The sequence below is a fragment of the Ambystoma mexicanum genome, chromosome 3q (assembly GCF_040938575.1).
Source record: "Ambystoma mexicanum isolate Mex_15411 chromosome 3q, UKY_AmexF1_1, whole genome shotgun sequence".
NCBI classification, from domain to species: domain Eukaryota; kingdom Metazoa; phylum Chordata; class Amphibia; order Caudata; family Ambystomatidae; genus Ambystoma; species Ambystoma mexicanum.
Genome location: NC_090926.1, coordinates 203,229,241 through 203,250,462, shown reverse-complemented (window position 1 = coordinate 203,250,462; position 21,222 = coordinate 203,229,241). Strand labels below are relative to the sequence as shown.

Genomic DNA, 21,222 nt, shown 5'->3' with positions numbered 1-21,222 from the left:
CGGACGAGATCCTGTCCCCGCTGGCCCTCCTGGCGGTGGACTTTGAGAAGGCTTTCGACACGGTGGGATGGGATGCCCTGTGGGCCATAATGGAACGCATGGGCTTTGGACAATACTTTATGTCCTGGGTTAAGCTCCTTTACTCCCTCCCCGAGGCCTCTGTAAGAGTCAATGGGAAATCATCTGCCACATTCCCGCTGAGTAGGGGGACCCCTGCTGTTTATCCTCGCCATAGAGCCTTTGGCAATCCGGTTGAGAACTGATACACAATGGACAGGGTTCACCTGGCCACGGGGCGGGGAGGAACGGGTCTCGCTGTATGCGGATGACCTTTTGATATATTTGAGCAACCCAATAATCTCCTGCCCGATAGTGACCAGAACCCTGGAGGAATACCAACACTTCATGGGGCTCCGGGTCAACACACAGAAAACAATCTACTTCCCGGTACAGGGAGGAGAGGAAGCAATCCCAGATCCCTGTCCGTACTCCGTTTCAATTCTGGGCTTCACCTACCTAGGCATAAGAATTAATAGGACACAGGAGGACTTCCCCAAACTGAACCTGCACCCGATAATGGAAAAACTGGAGAACGATGTCGCCCACTGGCACTCCTTCCCACTTTCATTACTCGGGAGGGCAGCAATTTTTAAGATGCTGGCACTCCCGAGATTTCTGTACATCCTCCAAAATGCCCCGCTCCCCATCCCGGCCACAACATTCGCAGATATCAACCGGACCCTCCGCACACTTCTCTGGGGAGGGAAACAGCCACGCATTGCCCTAAAAACGCTCTACCGCTCTGTGTGGGAAGGGGGTATAGGACTGCCCAACATTCGCACATACTACTGGGCGGCACAAGCGGGGGTGGCGAATGAATGGCTACACGGAGACCCGCTGCTACCACACATTCGAGTGGAGACAGGGGACACTGGCCCTCCCTCCCCTCTGCATATTCTATATGATAGCCCAAGGAACCTAAAAGCGGCACGGACCGGGTCCCGTCACATAAAGCGAGTTTGGAGGGAGATACATAGATACTTAGGCTGGGAAGACAGACCAACCCTGATCCAACCCCTCTGGCGTAATGCACATCAGTGAAATACAAAAAATGGGCCACTTTGAAACCTGGGAGAGGAAAGGGATTTCCACACTGGCGGACATTGTCCAGGAGGGGCGACTGATAGACTTCGAAACCCTACAGACGAGGCACGGGCTGTCACCCATGGACCGCTTTAGATACCTCCAACTCACGCACGCCATTAATACCCAATTCCCGAACCTGGCCGATATACCCACCTGCTCTCCCTTGGAAACAAACATACGCCCACAAAGTATCCCACACAAGGTACCCTCCACCCTCTATCAGGCAATTAACTCCTTTGGATCCGGGGAGCTCGTCAACCTCAGGGATAAATGGGAACAGGACCTAGGGCGACTGGAGACAGAAGAGTGGGTGGAAGCCCTGATGTCCCCGCGGGAAATTGGGATCGATGCCAAACTCCGGCTGATTCAGCTCCGAATCCTACACAGGTCTTACTATTCCAGAACGCAAATGGCCACTTGGGGGGGGGGTGACAACGCAGAATGTACCCGATGCAAAAGGGCAGAGGGTACCTTCTACCACATGTTGTGGGAATGCGGGGTGCTGCAGGAGTTTTGGACCGTGTGTTTACTCCGCCTCTCCAGAATACTTGGTACCACAATCCCGAGAGACCCTAAACTTATCCTGCTGGGTATAGGAGGCGAAACTGACCTTAATAAACACAAAAGAATATTTCTAGGAGTAGCACTTCGTGCGGGAAAGAGACTCACGGCAGCCACATGGGGCTCGGGGGACAGGATAACTATTGACAGATGGTCCAATGAAATGGACAGATGCGCCTCCCTGGAGAGGCGAATTTATAATGCAAGAGGTGCCCCCCGTAAGTTTCAGAAAATATGGGGAAAATGGGAACTATAAAATGTTAAGGCTACAACAAGGGGCAGCGGCGACGCCCTGCGCAGCCACCGGGCGGGCGGAGCGGATTCTCGACCCCCACCCTGCCCTCCCCGCCGTACCACACAGAAGTCAAGAGTTATGTTATGCACTGCTATCTACTGCGACCTTGTTGTTGGGTCTCCTAATGTCTTCTGTGTACTCACGTTGAATGTGCTACCGTCTCTTTTTTCTTTTGTTCTCTGTTCAATAAACCAATAAAAAAGATTTATAAAAAAAAAAAAGCAAAGGGTCTTACTCTCAGGTATGACAAAGCTGCATTGCTGGATGTCGGTAAAATAGCTCAGTGGGTTGCATGCTTGCTGCTGTAATCTGTGTGTGATTCGCAGGTTCGAATCCCAACATGACCAACTCAGCCTTTCATCCTCTTCAGGTCGTTAAATGAGTACCTACTTAGTTGGGTCATAGTGCATGTAAATATGTTCTATATAAAGAGATTTGGCAAAAGCGCTATATAAATAACACGTCATTATCGTTGGGTAGGAGAAGTGACATATGTGCTGAGCGAACAACACCAAAAATAATTGGGTGGACATGATGTTAAGGGTCTCGCCAGCCATAGATAAATATCAGCTACGATAATCTTTCAGCATTATCAATTATTCCAAATTTGTGGTGAACTTTGCCTTCAAGACGAGTTGTTTGAGAGAACTGATGAAAACAAACGCACAGTGAACAGTAGAATGCCTGGGGAAGTTTAATGCTCTGAGGGAAGAGACAGAGGGCCTATCTTAAGGAGTTTTGACGCGTGTTTACTTACCTACATAGCCATGACCACCAGCAACAAGCGTCTGGGAGGGGTTCTAACCCAGATTTCACACAGAAAACAAGTTACCAAAGGCTTTACAAGATGCAAACATAAATTACTATACACTAGAGTAAGAGATCCTCTGTGTTTTCTGGTGCCTGAAGCAGCACTTTTAATTCTTTAATATGGGGCTTACCTATAACAATGAAGACTGACCACAAGTTGCATAAGTGATGAATAAGATGATGTGGTTGACACACAAGCTGATGAGCTGGCGAAGAAGTCCATGGGAGTTCACCTCAGCCCCAGTAAAGGATGAGAAGTTTGAGTGGAACCTGGCAAACAGGACAGGGTGGCAGAACTTACATGGGAGGTAATGAAAGAGTGTTGGGAGGCTGTAAAATAAGAGATCCGTGAATTGAAATAAATATTGCCAGAACAGAATATATGGTAATGGGGGATTATGAGAGCGGAAATGTTAGCTCCGTGGGTAAATGTCTGAAAATGTATTAAAGGATTGCCAGAAGAAGCACACATTGTCCACAGTATGACTAAATGGAGAAGAGACACAAATTATTGATGGGCCGGGATGCACACTGATATTCAAAATCTGGTCAGAGATTGCCTGCCATGTGAGCTCAGCGAGAAGAACAAGCAGACCACATTTCAGGTTGTGGAAAATCTAAGAAAAGTTTATTCGGATGTTGCAATAGATATCATAAGCCCATTGAAGACAGTGGGACACCCAAGATCTAGTCAGATGGCTGGTGGAGTATACCTCCAACGGAATGCTATCTCCCAGAATGTGACTGAGTTCCTGTCTGCCATTTTCAATAGGGAGCCTGACGAATTAACAACAGGAAATGCAATCCAGTTCCTTTCCAATGAAATGTGAAAATTAGATAAGGGCCACAATGTAGTGCACTAGCACACAACCCTCTATCATCCCTCTACTAACGGTCTGGTGGAGTGGCTGAACAGATTCCACAAAGGGAGCAACAAGTTAGCTCTTGCAAGCTTCCTCAACTGGAAAGTGGTGCTCAAGGAAGCGTTGTGGTCGTTCAGACTCGTTCCACATTCATGTACAGGGATGAAGTGTTCGTGCTGATTCAGGGACGGAAATCAGCCAGTGAGCTCACCCGACCTGGTATAGATAAAGGAGGCAAAGTAAAGGTCGAAATGAGATTTGTTCTAGAAAGAGTTAAAAGGAACTAAGATCAAGATCCTGCTTATCATGATTAGAGAAGAGCCGCCGAGGAGTCCAGTGCAAGACATGGGCACTATTTGCAAGTGAATGATCCTAGATTTCTGTCCAAGTGTTTATCCATATTTCGTCTGCCAAAGCATGTTGCAGCCAATGCAATGCGCACCGTTAACCTAGAAAAGTGTGCAACACCATTGTGAGCAGCATGCACTCTGTTGCAGACAGCGGTGACGGTAGAAGGCACACCGCAATCAAGATTATATTTACTATTAATCCCTTTTTCTTTTCTTTACCCCATATCTCTTCCTCCTTTCTCAGGGTGCTGCAAGGGGCAGATGTTAAGGTGAGGCTGGTGTTGCTGTTACTGATAGAGTCATGCTGATCTTTAAATCTGGTTCAGTTATCCTGCCCCTAGGCAGTGGCTAGCAAAGTGACTACAATAAAACCACTATTTCACCCACCACAGTGGGTATGAAGGGGTTATTCCTAACACGCGATAGTTTAGATGGCTAGCACAGAATGTGGCAATGACATGAGCCAGCAATCATCCCCAATAATGAAAGCAGGCGTGGTGTTAACTCTGCTTGCCATATCACAGATTGCTTAGTATTTTGGCATGGATTAATGCTGCACAGGTCAGAAAGTAAGGTTTGAAAGAAAACACAATTTAATCAGAGCAAAAGTATAGATTGATTTCTGAATCTGGCAAAGGAAAGGGGAGGTAAGCGCTTAGATATACATGCACATTTGTGTAAGGAGCTGCTGAGTGGTGCTTTCATTTGAGGGGAAGGACACCTCTGGTCCTTACTGAACTCTTTTTTTTAAATTCACATATTCATAGAAATGTACAACAGAACCAACAGTGAATCCCCTTACCCCGAAAACCAAAGTCACAGAGTTAGTATTAATCCAAAAACCTGCCCCAGATATTCCCAAACCATTTCTTTTTCTTCTGATTACTCGTTCCATCTCCGCCAGTTTAAACATCTCATCCATCCACGTACGCTCCTTAGGGGAACTCGTTGACTTCCAATGTCTCAGAATCAGCTTCTTGCCCATCAAGGAGCCCCTAAACAGCCACTTCTTCTCTGCAACAGTTAAGCCTTCAACAAGTTCATCATCACCCAATATCAGCGTCACAAAATCATAATCAAGGGCTAACCCTAGCACACTGTTGAAAATAGCACATAGTTTCACCCAAAAATCTCTCACCTTGACACATTCCCACAGAATGTATTCCAACATCACGGCTCTATATGTGCACCCCCAACCTTCATCCGCATTGGTCATGCAACGTTTATGCAGGTGCTCTGCCATCCAATAGACCCTCTTCAGGATTTTGACCTGCCTGGACCTCTCCCCCAAGCTGACAGGTGAGAGAGTCACATTCCTACAGACATTCACCCAACATTCCTCAGTCATTTCATTAGGCAACCTTGCAGACCACTCCCGTAATAAAGTTGTATTGCTAGTTGCTGATAGCACAATCAATTTGTAGTACTTGCTTGCTAGATGGCCTTCCACCTCAGCTAGAGCATTCAATTGTGCACAATCAATCCCACCCATCACTGAGATCTAGCCAATTGCTTTTTGTAGAATTCAAAACGCCTGGAGTGTGCAGTGTGGAATTTGCCAGGCAGCCCACAATTAATAAAACAAAAGCCATTTCATCCGGAACCACTGAACACTCCCAAGGAACCATTCTGGCCAAAACAGCATTTTTTTCCTGTCTCTGATGGCTAGGTTGTAACAGACTGAAGAGTCAAGGCGGTTCAATGCGCTCCCTCCCAGGAGCTTCTTTTGGGAAGCCCTTTGAAATTCAGTAGCTGGCGCTGTACTTGATGGCCGCACTGATTTCATTGTTAAAACTGCCTTTGATGCCAACAGCCCATTTAAGCTTGCCTCTGCTTTAGCCCAATCATCCGGCTCTGATTCCAGTAGTGAAACCAAGTGTCTGGCCGTAAAAACCAGATGATAGGCCTGGAGATTTGGGACCCCCAGGCCTCCCCTGTCCACCGGTAACTGTAGCTTCGAAAGCCTTGCACGTGTAGGCTTACCATGCCATAAGAAATGATGTAGCAAAGTATAAAACTCCAACCACACTTTCCTACCAACAGGTAAAGGTAAGATGCCAAGGACATAAGTAATTTTGGGAGTAGAATTCATCTTTAAAGCATTAACCTTACCCCACAAGGAGAGGTTTAAAAGGTTCCATCTCTCCAGATCAATTGTTTTGACCCGATAGTAGTCCCCTCATTTTGTCTGGAACAATCTTGTCTAGCCTTACGGAACTCTTAATGCATCCCGATGCCATGCTTATAATTCACAACACAAATACGTCATAACGAAACAATTATATTGTCTCACTCCAACACACTCACGATTAAACTGGACATAGGACTTTGAAGTGGCCTTTAGGTCGCTCAAGCGCTAAATGAATTATCTACAGCATTTTGAAAACACTGCAAACGCTTCAGCAGATAGGAGAGAGCTAGCCGAATCAGCATCACAATTTACCCACTGTGCACTCCCAGAAGGCAATGCACATAGGCACTCATTGTACTCTCGAAAATGACAATGATCCCATCACCCCAAATCACCTGAAATCTGTGGTTTGCCCTGAAGACGAGGGCTCAGGCGCCCTTTTCGGTCATGAGACACCAGCCTTGCTAGGCGTAGACCCTCATCCATCAGGGTCTGCTTCAGGAGGTGCTGGCTCCATGGTCCGTGGGTGGAAAGGCTGAGGGGGCCCTCGCTGGGGTTCACTGGTGTGGGGCTGAGCCGCGGACATGACCCTGGAGCTGAAAACACATAGACTGGTTAAATGTGTGGGGGGGTAATTAAGTCATCATTTTAAGAGGGAGTAAGAGGAAGAGTGTGAATCAAATCATAGGTCATGAAGAAATACATGGGCCATAACATTCCTGAAAATTAAGCTTCATATGTAAAGGCTGGACTGGCCAAGCTAAAAGGTTTAAGATTTAAAGAATGTGTCCCTACTCAAATCAGAATCCAGGAGTGCTACTCCTCTCACGCTGCCACATGTAGAGTTCTTAATTTCAGACTGCTCCACAGTTATACAGGGGGTCTGTAACCTGCAGTTTTCCAGAAATGTTTCACTACATCTCACTTGGTTCCTCAACATTGACTAAGTGGGCTAGGGTTGATGGGAGTTGTAGTCCAAAACACCTGAAGAGCCAAATGTTGTTGGCATCTGCTTTAGGGGTTTGGGGTCTGTTGCCATAGAATGTTAAGATTCGGAAAGATAACCTTGACAATGATTTTACTATGTGTCCAGACCCTGCTCCCTTCACAACTTGTTGGGAATTTCCTGCCTAGCAAACATGGTGGGAAAAGGTTTTTTTCTCCAAAAGTTGTTGTTGCTTCAAAACCTTCTTAAGTGTGATTAAGGCACATAGCATGTGCTTCGAGGCAATGATAGGATCGATGTTGTGAAGGACAGACAGCAAGGACCTAAAGTACTGTAATGACCATAGAGGTCATTTTTCCCTTCTTCTTTATACTGCTCGTTCTACAAATGATAGAGTCAAAAGGCACCAAGAGGCGGCAACAACATATGCCGACCAGGCCTCAAGCAAAACAGCTACGTAAATGTTTCTGGCAAAATGAAGCCTTCCTTTTGGAGAATATATCCAAAGCATAATTCTTATAAAGAGAACGAGGAGTGGCACACATTGCAGCATGCACCATCCCAATATGACCACTTACCTTTGGAATGCTACAAAGAGTGTCCTTGTTCCGGTGACATGAGCAGGAAGTCTCGGAAGGAACTGAGTCCCATACATTGTATAACTTTATAAAAACCTGGTTGCCCCGAGTAACTCTAGATTGCATACTAACTCTAACTCTGAGGATGTGCTAGACCTGAGCAATCTCCTGGTTAATACATAAATCTGTGAGAACCTATCAAATGTATTGCTTGTTACGCGCCACTCGCCCAAAGGACTCAGTGTGCACATAAAACACACACAACATAACAGCAGAAGGTGGCAGTACCCGTGGAGCCAACACCCAAGTTCATACGATGAAATAAGAGGGAGGTCGAGGACTATGGGGTCTCCCAAATCGCAGAGTTAAAAAGGAATGCTTTCACCGCTTTCTTAAATTGCGTCATGCAGGAGATCACGCAAAGTGTGGAGGGAAGCGTATTCTAAACACTCTGCGCATCGAAACGTGTGTCTCCGAATCTCTTAAATTTAAAGCGCTGCTGACAAATCTTGACAACTTCATTAGAGCACAGTAGTCTCTTAATTGGGACATCTTTTAGTCGGTCTGAAAAATAGCATGGAGCATTACCGGACCTACGTTTGTGGATTAGTGTGAGGATTTTATGTGAGATCCTCTACAAAACAGGCTACAAGTGCAGGGCAATTCTTGCCTCGGATGCATGCGCCTTCCTACACAGCTCCCGAGTGGCCCTACCTGCTACATTTTGGGTGACCGGGAGTGTTTTCAAATTAGTCAGTGAAGTACCCTGCCAACAAACTATGCAGTAGTACAATTTTGAGTTAGTAAGAGCACAGGCATGATTGCTCCATTTTCCTCTAATAAATAGGGACTGATCTGTTTGAAATGTTGGATGGTATATATATGCACAAGAGGATCGCAGCAGGTAAGAGATATGCCTTTTCATGGATAGCTGGGAGTCCAAGTATACTCCTAAGGTTTTGACGGAGGAGGCAACTGGAATGATATAGTCAGCTATCTTTAAAGTTGACTATACCGGGCCCCAGCTTTTTTAGTCATGCACATCATCCTACCATTAACAATTCAGTCTTATTGTCATTCAAGGCCAAGGAGTTGAAGGTCATACAGGACTGAATCATAGTGTAAATCTGGTTAATGGCCTCAAGATCCCAGAGAGTTCAAGAACTGTGACTGCAGAACTGTCTAAGAGATCGAAAAGAGGACGTGTATATATATTGTAAAGTGTCGAGCCCTGAGGAACTCCACCCAACAGTGGGACAGGGCGAGCCTTAAACTCTCCGACTGAGACTCTATCTGACCAGGGTCCAAGAAATGATACTATCCATGCTGTTCAGGGACGTCATTTAGGGGTTGCACCAGCGACCCCTGAGGTCTCAATCCTACCTCTAAAAACAAACACATTTTTTTTTTTAAATGGAAGCTCATGGGCTGGGGCCAGCAACATGTGGCTATTTGTTTCTGGAGTGGCTGGCTTTCTTGTTCAGGCCTCTTAAAAACCGTGAGCCGTGACACTAAATAAGAAAGAATAGGAATAACAAATAATTTGTCTTTCTGCAATTCTATACAAACATTGTTAGACTCATTAAAGGTTTATTTCTAGCACACTTCAGTGGGTGAGTCACTGATGTAGTCTGTTCTTAAACACCTCGAATTCGCAATACAGCCAAAAACTTCCATCACAAGACATTCTATCCCGGTGTCCTCGGTCACTTGACAAAATCCTTGTGCATAAAAGCTTGTGTACATTGTAGAAATGTTTGACTATAGCACAAAAAGTGGCCCTTGATTTCATTGTGCCACAATGAATGCCTTGTTGTAATGTGTCTATCTTTCCTATCTCCATGGCATGCTGTTCAGGATGTTCGTTTGCATGTGCCCAGAGTACGGGATGCCGTGTGAGGCCAACCTTTGAAGCATGAAAAGTAGATCCACACAGACTTGACATGTGGCCACCTTTGCACCAGACCTGCAGATGAACTGGCCTGCTGTTAAATCTGTTAGCAGTTCAATGGTATCCACTACAGAGTGTAATTTGCTTTCTGACTTTGAGAACATTCAGACATATAATTGCTCTTTTTACTATAGCCGGCAAGATAGCTCAGTGGGTTGAGCGCTCACTGCAGCGATGTGTGTGTTATCAGCAGGTTGCAGGTTCGAATCCTTGCAAGACCAACTCAGCCTTTCATCTTTCTGAGGTTGATAAATGAGTACCAACACAGGTTGGGTGATATTTTATGTATATTAGCTCTGTATAAAGCATGTAAGCGTAAGTGCTATACAATAACACATCATTATCATTTGGCCTTTAACGTCTGCTTGCATTCACAGTAATTTGGCAATATGGGCCTTTACACACTGATATAAACAAAATATATGGTGATCCATTCTTGCATGAAATGTACATCACATTACAGTGATAATGTAACCATATTTTTCGTAGTGTACGTAGGACCAATGCTATGAGCTGCCACTTCCTGTTTTGTCAAGGGGTGAAAGGTTGTGTTGCATCGCTTCCTGTGATGTCACTTTGGGGTGGGGTCAAACAACATCACTTCCTGTGATGTCATCTGAGGTCATGGGTCGTGTGATGTCACTTGCACTACCCCTGGCATTTCAGTGAAATGACGTTGCTGATGCATCGTCTGAGCAGTTCACGATCTCGGTGAGCCTGTTAATTAACAGGCCATGGTCAGCTAGATCAAATGCATCTGAATGATCAAGTAGCATGAGCAAGGCCATGTGGCCATTCTCCACAATTCCTGAGAGGTTGGTCTTAAGATCGATTAAGGCTGTCTCAATGCCGTGCTTAGCAGGAAAGCCCGACTGCCAGCAACCAAATAGTTAGTTAACCTCAATATGCTCCTGAAGCTGAAGATATGCTACCCTGCCAAAATCTTCAAAAGCAAAGGGACGTTGGTTATGGGGCGATAGTTAATGGCCACTTCAGGATCCAGGGTTTCCTTCTATAGTAAAGGTGTGATCCATGCCGCTTTTAGGGAATTGGGCCTAAATGATGCAGAAAAGAAGGAGTTCACAATCTTAGTGATCCAAAGAATAAGGGTGTCTAAAGAATCCTTGTTCACATTAGGTGGACAGGTATCCCCCTGACAGGATGTGGGTTTCAGGATTTTCACAATTTTGTATACCTCCACCTCATGACCTGTTTGAAGGAGATCTCCAGAGGATTAGATTGCACCCTGGTATGAGACAAATAACACTCCAATATCATAAGGGAGGGGCTAGACTTGAGGCATGTTTGGCGCATTTTAATGGCTTGATGCACATCGATTTTCTTAATTAATTCGGACTGAACATTCGGACACAGATATCACTTTTTAGGAAGTCAGTTTTGGCCATCTTTCTCCCTTCCAGTTCTATCAAAATAGAAAAGAGTTCCCTCTGAACTTAATTTGGCACTTGCTATTCTGGTGTTATAATCTACCAGTTTAGCCAGGAGAATGTTTTTTTGTAGCCTGCCTTGCCTTCTCATAGGCAGTTTCGGTCTCAGGGCACTGATCTCTGTGCCAACTGCTTTTGCAGGATCTCTCAATCTTTCTATGCAGAATAACTGTCAATAAACCATGTATTTTTTTATTTTGCTCTCTGTTTTTATAGTCCTCACTCTTTCAGGCGCTAGGGTGCCTATGCACACGGAAGTTATCATCAGAAGCTGGTTGACTAATTTGCCGGTATCAATGGTAGGTGCCAAATTGGCAAACATAGGTTTAGCAAGGGCAGAACATGCCTCAATGCTACATTTTTTAAAGGTTTCTCGCCTTTTATTTTAGCCTGGCATTAGCATCCATACGCTGTAGTTTTGCTGGGAGTTGCAGATCAAAGGAGATTAAAAAGTGATCTGACCATGGGTAACGAGTGACAGTGTTCTAACGTTATATTCATTAAGCAGCAAGTAACAGCCACCATCAATCACAAAACAGCACATGATCACCCTTCCTTTCCCCTCATACCTCATCACCCGCTAAAAGCAAAACCTGCATTGGTGGGATCATCAGACTGGGCGACTACTGTCAGTATTCAAGTACTTCCAGGCTTTCATCAATCTTTGGAGAGGTAGATTCAGACAATAGGTTTTCCAAAAAGCTAATTGCTGACGCAAACACAGAAAAGTCATATCTAGAACCAGTGAAAGAGACATTCAATGTGTCTGGAAGCCCCACTGAGGCTGCAGCTTCGGCATTTCCTCTCGGGGGTCTCAGGACTTTAATACGAGCTCTCGGGGGTCTCAGGACTTTAATACGAGAAGAAGAACAGCCTGCGTCCATCAACAGATATCGCTTTGTTTAACTCGGAAGGGGGCACAGGTGTTTAATGTTTTCTGGCTTTGGGTGAGTAGTACCAGTTTGTGCGCTCAGCCCCTGGTTGAATTAGTTAGGTATTTTTTGTAGCTGACCTGTCCACATTTAATGGGGGGTATTGGCTGCATGGCTCAGTAGGGACCGATATTCACCAGTCGGTCTGATTGTTACAAAGGATGACGTTTTTTCCCACTGAGCATTTGCGTTTTCGTTGTCCCCACAGCTTTCTGAGTTATACAATAATTTGTGAGGTACACACTTGTTAGTGTCTGAATATAGGTTGCACACTTTTATTTCATATATTTTTCATTCATGTAGTTCACATAAGTTAATTCACTTTATGCTTATTCTATTGTGTTTCACAGGTATCACTATTACACAAGTAAATTCACTTTGTGTGTTCATTTATTACATTAATTGTGATTGGTGCGCTATTGCTTGATTTATTTACAAAAAACATTTCTGCCAATTACATAGGTTTGTAGACATATAAATTAGGTTATTTTCATTAATTCCTTTTCTTTTTCAAGAGAGAAAACTTCAGTGGTTCTCAATTTCAGGTAAATCCACTGTTGTGTAGAGGGTTCTGCATTCACATGGTCTGTGTCCTTTGATCTCTCAGTTGTGTATTCTTATATCAGGCATATATGTAAGCCCTGATGGCTGGTTACAGGTGTTGTTTCGCGCGTGAATGCACCTGCGCAGAGACTCTTCATTGGACTGCATAGCGACCACCAGGACCATCACATTGGTTGGTCTGGAAAGAAGTTCTATGTCAAAAGAAAGTATCTGCTCAAAGGGTTTATGCATGATAAAAGCCAGGACAAAGTGAGGACCCCACTGTTCTATACGGGCCCCATTGAACCCATTCATGCACTATACAAGAAACGGAAAACTCATAACTCCTCGCTCTGACGTCACAACAGTGAAATATAAATGTCATATTTCACAAGCGCTGGAACAGCTTCACATAGGTCCTTCTCCACACCCCGCCCTCCAACACCTCAGAGCAACCCGGGGCTTGCCTCCAGCCCGCCCATATGCACACAGGCAGTGCTGTCCCGGCAAGTGGGAAATCTCTAGAAGGAAATGACTCTACCCTTGCTCTGGAATATCTGCTAGCCAACCATATACAGAATCAAATTACATAAGGGTGACTATCAACCAAAGGGAAATATTCCACCTCGGGAATCAGAGTCACATCATAGACAACCCGAGCTTCTCTCTCATTGCCTATCAGCCATGTCTCTGAACTCCTGGGCTCAGCCATGGTGCAACGAGATGGCAGAAGCTGCCGAACCTCCTCCAGAAAGAGGTATTTCAGTCATGGAACTCTGTGGCACAGATACGAATCCCCTGTGTCTGTCATTGGTCAGGCAGGCAGTATTTCCAACACTGTGTCTTGGTAAAGTGCTTTGTGTAAGTGTGAAACATGTGTTGACATTTTTCATCGTAAACAGCATTCTCTTAAACTAAAACAGATGGTACACCAGCAACCCTGGCCTATCGCCACACAAATCAACTCAATGCTGGATGTTTTAGAATCCCTTCCAGACGTGACGGTGCCAACAGAGGTTATTCTATTTGAATGTTAATCATACTGGCTGAGTGTTTAAAAATACCCCAGCAAAAACATACCGACTTCTAGAAAATTCCACCAAGCTCCTGACTAGCGCAGACAAAGCTCATCAGATCTTCTCCCATTCCATCTACAATTATATATGTGTACCAGCTTCCTTATAAAGTAGTCCAACTGTATGAGACCCTCAATATGATGGTTCAAATTACCATCTGCCCTATTGTGAAAGTCCACAATAGCTAAGAGGATACCTTTACAGGGCTCTAAAAATACTCCTGTGCAAGCCTAACTTAAGAGTTACACACGGTTGTATCACTCACTGGTGCTAAAATAGAGTAGATTATCTTAAAGAGCCCAGTGATGAACTGGCAACAAAAAAAAAACAGTTTGTTGAATTAGATTTTCAGACTCGAACAACATTTCCAGATGAGGGTACATGGGAAACATATCAATTCAAAACTGACAACAAGGCAGAATGCCCCATAGGTACTGCATCGGCTTTGCAGCCTTCAGACCACGTATCCTAGGCCACCTCTAAAAGAGACTACATAGAGACGACCGCACGACGCTTCGAAAGCCTTTACCAGCAGCTTAGAAGCTGGAAGTTGATGGTCATCGGGGAGCAGGTAAGTGTGTGAGAGGTCCGGGGTGGGCGAAGAGGTGGCTGACGGGGTTGGTAGGAGGACCAGGTTTGCTGCGGGTACAGTACATGGGGAGTGGGGGCGTGATGGAGAGGATGTGGCAGGGAAGGGAGGGAGGTGGGGGTGTGAAAAGAATGTATAGGGAGTATGGGGACATGGGGGAAACCCTCTGATGGGCAGCAGATTCCCATACATTGCAGGTTGCTCCAAGGTAGTCTAAAAAAAGGTTGTATACGAATTGATCGTTTTACAAATGCTCGAATGACAATTGACCTTTTCACAATTGACCGAATTGTGAAGGTCAATTGTACCATATATGTGGGGGGAACCCCCCCCACAACCTCCCACCCAATGCCAAACCCCCCAAAACCCATATATATATATATATTCGGTCAATTGTGACCCTTTAAATTCGGTCAATTGTTCATTCGAACAATTGTAAACGACCAATTTCGGTAATACCTAAAAAAAGGCAGTCTTTGGAGCAATCTCCAACGAGCGGGCTAATGACCCCAAACCAATGTCTCGTCCTACACAAAAAGAAACATGCAAGACTCAACGAGACACACAAGAACACGAAGACCGACAGGTAACAGGAATAATGAAAAACAGAGGTTAGAAGGAATGGATGGGAGAACAGGTCAGGCACCCTGTGAGGAATGGCTCCTACATATTTAGTCCGGTGGTCGGTCAAAATCTCGAAGCAAAAATCTCGAATAACAAAAAGATCGAAAAAAAAATCTCAAAAAAAAAAGTCAAATTACTCTTTTTTTAATTATATATTTATTTTGGGGTCCGGGATTAAAAAAAAATGGTAAAAAACAAAAAAATGCGACTTTTTTTTTTTGACCTTTTTTTCGACCTTTTTGTTTTCGAGATTTTTCATTTCGGTTTTATCACTATAAACCATTTAGTCCATCAGACCACCGAAACAACACAAAATCACGCCACCATCCCTTTCTCCCACCATGTCACACATTCCCCTCCCCCAAATTCTTTTGAACTTTCTGGTGTTTTTCCTTTAATGGCAGATCACTTTATCATGTGACCAAACGGTATCAATTTCCACAACCCAATCACATACCTTGGGTTGGGGGCTGAACCATGCTAGACCCGTATAAGAATCCTTTTTCTGTTAACCACCACATGGATCAAAAACTGTCTGAGCCCCCAGTTCAAGTCTGCGATCACTCCGTCCCATAGCAGGGTCACTCTGCCCCATAGCTGGGTCACTTCTCCCCAAAGCAGGGTCACTCCGCCCAATAGTAGGGTCACTCCGCTCCATAGCAGGGTCACTTCCCCGCATAGCAGTGTCACTTCGCCCGATAGCAGGGTCACTACGGCCCATAGCAGGGTCACTTCCCCCATAGCAGGGTCACTCCGCCCCATAGTAGGGTCACTCCAGCCCATAGCAGGGTCACTTCCCCCCATAGCAGGGTCACTCCGCCCCATATTAGGGTCACTCTGCCCCATAGTAGGGTCACTCCGCCCCGCAGCAGGGTCACTCCGCCCTATTGCAGGGTCACTCCGCCCCATTGCAGGGTCACTTCCCCCCATAGCAGGGTCACTCCGGCCCATAGCAGGGTCACTTCCCCCCATAGCAGGGTCACTCTGCCCCATAGCAGGGTCACTTCCCCCATAGCAGGGTCACTCCGCCCCATAGCAGAGTCACTTCCCCCATAGCAGAGTCACTTCCCCCATAGCAGGGTCACTCCGCCCCATAGCAGGGTCACGCCGCCCCATAGCAGGGTCACTTCCCCCATAGCAGGGTCACACCGGCCCATAGCAAGGTCACTTCCCCCCAAAGTAGGGTCACTCCGCCCCATAGCAGGGTCACTCCGGCCCATAGCAGGGTCACTTCCCCCCATAGCAGGGTCACTCCGCCCCATAGTAGGGTCACTCCGCCCCATAGTAGGGTCACTCCGCCCCACAGCAGGGTCACTCCACCCCATTGCAGGGTCACTCCACCCCATTGCAGGGTCACTTCCCCCCATAGCATGGTCACTTCCCCCCATAGTAGGGTCACTCTGCCCCATAGCAGGGTCACTTCCCCCCATAGCAGGGTCACTTCCCCCATAGCAGGGTCACTCCGCCCCATAGCAGGGTCACGCCGCCCCATAGCAGGGTCACTTCCCCCATAGCAGGGTCACTCCGGCCCATAGCAAGGTCACTTCCCCCCAAAGCAGGGTCACTGCGCCCCACAGCAGGGTCACTCCGCCCCACAGCAGGGTCACTTCCCCCCATAGCAGGGTCACTTCCCCCCATAGCAGGGTCACTCGCCTCATAGCAGGGTCACTTCCCCCATAGCAGGGTCACTCCGACCTCATAGCAGGGTCACTCCGCTCCATAGCAGGGTCACAATTCCAACAATTAAAGGTGGCCTTCTATCTAGAGTGATATCTAACTCTCTTGATATGTCTTGCCAGAATGCTAGCACATGTGTGCAAATCCCCAAAATGTGTCTCAATGTCCTATGCAGCTTTTCACATGCCCAGGAGTACTGTGAACTATTTCCTTGCACCCTCTTTTCTGGCCGCACGCATAATAGATATATTCTCTTCTGGTACATCAAAACTAGCCATGTCAGAGGAAAGGGGTTTGAAGAGTCAATCGACACCACAAGTGAGCGAACATTCTGTAAAGGGCGGCACACACATAGCTGCACACAAACGTTCAACCGTAGTGTGTGCATGGAAGTATCTGCACAACCTGTTAATTAAAAAGTGTGTGGAACTAGAATTCTGGGTTTCTGCTAAATATTCCTGAGCTTGACCAAATAAAAGGTTTAGAAAGTGTTATACACACATCTAAAATGATTTTAATGCTTAACAACAACTACCCAGCTCTCCCGCCCCACTCATTACTCATCTCTTGCCACTCCTTCCTTATCGCAACACGTTCTGAAGTTTTTTAATTCTGTAGTTTTGGGGGCGGAATTGTGTCCAGTGATCTTCTGTTTGGAGTATTTGTCTACAATCCCCAAGGTACTCTTCCCCTGATTATCTTGTGTGTAATAGCTATATGATATGATAGGTTATTTATAACGTGCTTAATAGCCAGAAGTTTCTAAGCGCGGCCCCGGTGATCGAACCTGTGGTGCTCCGTGTCGTCTTGCTTCCATGACGAGCACATTGCCCCTGAGCTATCCACGCTCCCCACCTCCCATATCAGCGTGATTACTTAATACGTTATGAACCCATAGAGTGTGCTCTGTTTTAGCCTCTGTGTCACTTTTGTATTAGATCCAAGGTCAGGCCTGCCCCCGCCCCCAAAGGAAGTGGTCCAGATGAACTGCTAGGCCACCTTCCCTCTGTGCGTGGGCAGACGTAACCCCATACATGTTTTGACCCTTTTAGGGCTTGTAAGTGGGGTGCGGTTTGAGTGGCCAGGTTCATCGAGTGCTAAACCCTAATTTGAAGATATTCCTTCAGAGACGTAACTCTCAAGCTGGCTGCGCCAGTGGACCCAAGGATTTCTATTTATTACTTTTAGTTTTGTAGCCAGTCCACCTCTGTGGACTGGTGCATGCCTGAAATGGCCTCCTTGAGCATCTGAAGCGAACATGGCATCACAGTGTCGGCAACACTGCTACAGTTTGGGGCCTGCATGAGGCCCGTTTTGTATGTGATTACACCCGTCTGTTTTGACATTGGTAAGTTGTAAGTCAACTGGAAACTTTGGGCTTACCTGAAAAAGTGACACACAAGCATTCTCTGTGCCCCTGGCTCCAAATGATTCCTGGTAGCGGGGTCGGACTGGGGTATACAGTTGTCTCGGGCACCAATGAAAAAGTGGCCCACAGTTGCAAATGGCAATTCATTCCTTTTGGTAAAGACGGTCTGAATAGTACCCAAGGGGGAGTTCTTTTGATACAAATGTAATGCAAATTGTGCAATTTAAGGAATATTTATTCAGCTACAAAGGTCAAAACTAATAGCCGCATGGTGAAGTAATTCATCAAAGTGGCCCACATTGGCCAACAAGTGGCCCTCTTCGACCAAAAAACTGGCCCACACTAGTATTTAGTGTTTTTGGTTCGGGCATTGCCCTACAGGCCCGTCCGAGCCTGCCTGGTAGATAAAGGGATCCTAGTCAAGAGGGCATAAAATGTCTCAAGCATATGTCCTAGATAGTAGAAGCTTCCTTTCTGCTTGCATGTGCCACTGATTGCAAAGTTCCGCTGGCCTCTCGAGCTCAAGGACAGACGAGGAAAGACGAGCATGGAGTTTAGAAAAGGATTTAATGGGAGATGTGATTTGCTATGTTCACTAGAAATGTTTCCTAAAAAAAAATGCACATTTCAGTAGCTCCAAAGAAACTAACATTGCATGGCATGGGAATCGCCGCAACATAGCACCTTCATATGAGGGCCCCATTCCTCTTGCACACTGATAATGGCCTACTTATTTCTTTGTTGGGTGGATATTTTCTCCTGATCATATGGGAATAAAAGGGATTGAAAAACGAAGTAAATGATGACTATTAGAAGTGAGGAGTTCTGGCCAGAAACCCCCAAAAATGTAATTCCGAGTTGCTTTTCTAAAGTTGGTAAAGACCTGGCGGAGAAAATGCGGGAGGTGTTGGGTAATGATGACTTGCTGCCTTTTGGGTCTTCTGGGGGTTTAAACAAGAACCAGCTTTCCATCCTCTCTCACAGCAGAAGAAAGCAAGGGATGGGATTGCGGATGCAGTCACAGGGCTGATAGGAAGGTCAGATCCTGTGACACTCACAGAAATTTAGCTTCCCTCGGAGACAGCTGAGGATCCACAAGCAAATGAATCAAGAATGGTTCCACTGTACGCTTCCTAACCGGCATCCCGGCCTGTATCTCTCTGTACCCCTCTATCCACAGCCTTAAAAGACTATTCTTCTAATTGTATCCTGATTATGTTACCATATTGTCCTATTCCCTTCTTATACAGCACTTGTAGGTTTTCACCATTTAAAATTCAGCACTGTCATCCTGCCCTCTTAGCTTTTTATAATGGACAATTTGAGGAATTAAAAAGTTGACAATAGATGAAACTGTTGTGGGGTATATTTGACCCACATGAAAACTGAATTCTAGGGACTCTTGATGTCAGGTTTTTATGAGCGATGGAAGCTGACCAATAGAGTTTGAATCCACCTTTTTGCTTACAGAGATAAATGTCATAATGATATGAACATTGGGTTGGAACGTTTCTCTAGAAAATAGTCAAACTGATGTAATGGATTGTGTAAATTCTCTTTCCTCGCTTGTAAATGCTGTGTTTGGCGTGACTCTATTTGTACATAGCAAGTTTAAAGGTCGCCTTGTGACTTGTATATAGTAAAGTCGCGGTGGCGGTAGTTCCTGTACACACCACCCAACTTTAATCTACATCACTACAAAAAAGAACGCATAATGTTCCTGTGGCGTGCACTGCACAGGTACCAACAACGCAGACCCTGAGCTAACCTCATCTGCCTTAACAAATGGCTTGCTTCAGTTGGAAGCAAGAGTTTGATTAAAACAGAGCCTTGACCAAAAAAGGGGGTGATGATGATCGCAAAGAGGCTCAAAGACTGAACAATAGCTCCTTAGAATAGAAGGGGCAAATCCTGATAGTTCCGCAATTGGGGACCTCAGATTCCATAAGCGATGCACACTGATCATGACAAATGTCTACCTTGAGGAGGCGGTGGTTCACTTACACCGCCAGCCCGCCCATGCTCACCTTGGTGTTGGCCATCCATACTTTCACTGGAGAGGCTGCCGTTGTCCTCTTCTGGGTTGTGTCGGTATGAGGAGCTGTAGGGATCGGATCCGACCTGTTGCAATAACTCTGGACGCCCAGGCTCCGTCACCTAGGAAGGCAAATACATTGCATTATATATTCCAAGCAATACACTGCTGCTTTGTAGTTCCATTGTGCACATTCATAATCTGAAACGAAAATGACAAAAAATTTGAACTGGAGAGGTGTGTTTGTTCTTCTGCCGTCTAGCAATGCACCCCACGTAGCTCACAATATCGGCCACGTCGGCACTAATAAACACCTCTGTGTCAGGGACGCTGACCTTTCCTTAGCTTTATACTACAACCGCTTGTAAATCTCCCTTCTGTTTTTTACCCTCTCTCAAACATGTACACGCATACATAATTCTGAAAAAAAATTGCATTTTCAAAATTTAGGGCCGACATGATATGGAATACAAATTTTGAAAGACCAACAGGATTCAGATCAGAACTCAGGTTGTCTATATGGCGATGATGGTAACTTGGTTGGTCCGATTGGCAATGGCCACCTGACCCAGGGTAATGACCAGCAAACTTAAAGACTTCATCACTGATACTGTTATGGCCTCCAGGTTGCCAGCTTCCATCCCCATCTTGTCTTTTCCTCTACCAAAACACTCAATACCATCCTGGTTATCAACAGGCTGGATTAGTGCTCCAGTCTCATGCATCACCTGTGTACTCCTTTGACTCCTCTTGCAATAAGAAATGAACTTGATTTACTACCTGTTCCCTAGACAACCCTTCTCCTCCCCTTCATCCTTGCACACCTCTGTGCATTGCCTCCTTGTTGAGAGCCTATTAATGCAAAATTGCTCCCTGTTCAAATTCTTCCTTCTTGTGTTTATATCCATTCAAGGGTTTGCCCCCTATGCCCTATCCGGCGGAACCTGCCAACCGATGCTCACCCCCCACTCTCGCTACGCTCCCAGTCCCAAGCTCTGCTCAACCTAGCAATCACCTCGCCCGCCCTGTAATTTCTCTCACCTTCACTTCTTCGCTATCCGGCCTCCACCTCATTAGAATTAAAGGCATCCCAATACTAACTGGCATCAGGATTGCCCTTTTACCCCACTGAACGAATAAACATTTGTTGTTTATTCCCGCCAAATGTAATGTGGAACGTGGTCACTTCATTTATTGATACAAAATGTGAAACTAAAGAGAACACAATTCCCTGAGGAAGGGGAGGTTGGTCTAATTAAAAATACCAAGCGTTATAGATTGTTTGTAGTATTAATAAA

At 45.7% G+C, this 21,222-nt stretch overlaps 1 protein-coding gene across 3 annotated transcripts in view; it reads right to left on the bottom strand.

Moving 5' to 3' along the window:
- The window catches only part of NAB2 (NGFI-A binding protein 2), a 125,791-nt gene that overhangs the window by 10,007 nt on the left and 94,562 nt on the right, over positions 1–21,222 (bottom strand). For 2 of the 3 annotated variants that reach the window (XM_069653554.1, XM_069653555.1), the window contains exons 5-6: positions 19,917–20,046; positions 6,552–6,752 (exon numbers count right to left, since the gene is read on the bottom strand). In XM_069653554.1, the coding sequence (XP_069509655.1) occupies positions 6,552–6,752; positions 19,917–20,046 (331 nt within the window). The remainder of the gene's footprint in view (positions 1–6,551; positions 6,753–19,916; positions 20,047–21,222) is intronic. The other variant, XM_069653556.1, reaches the window with a different exon arrangement.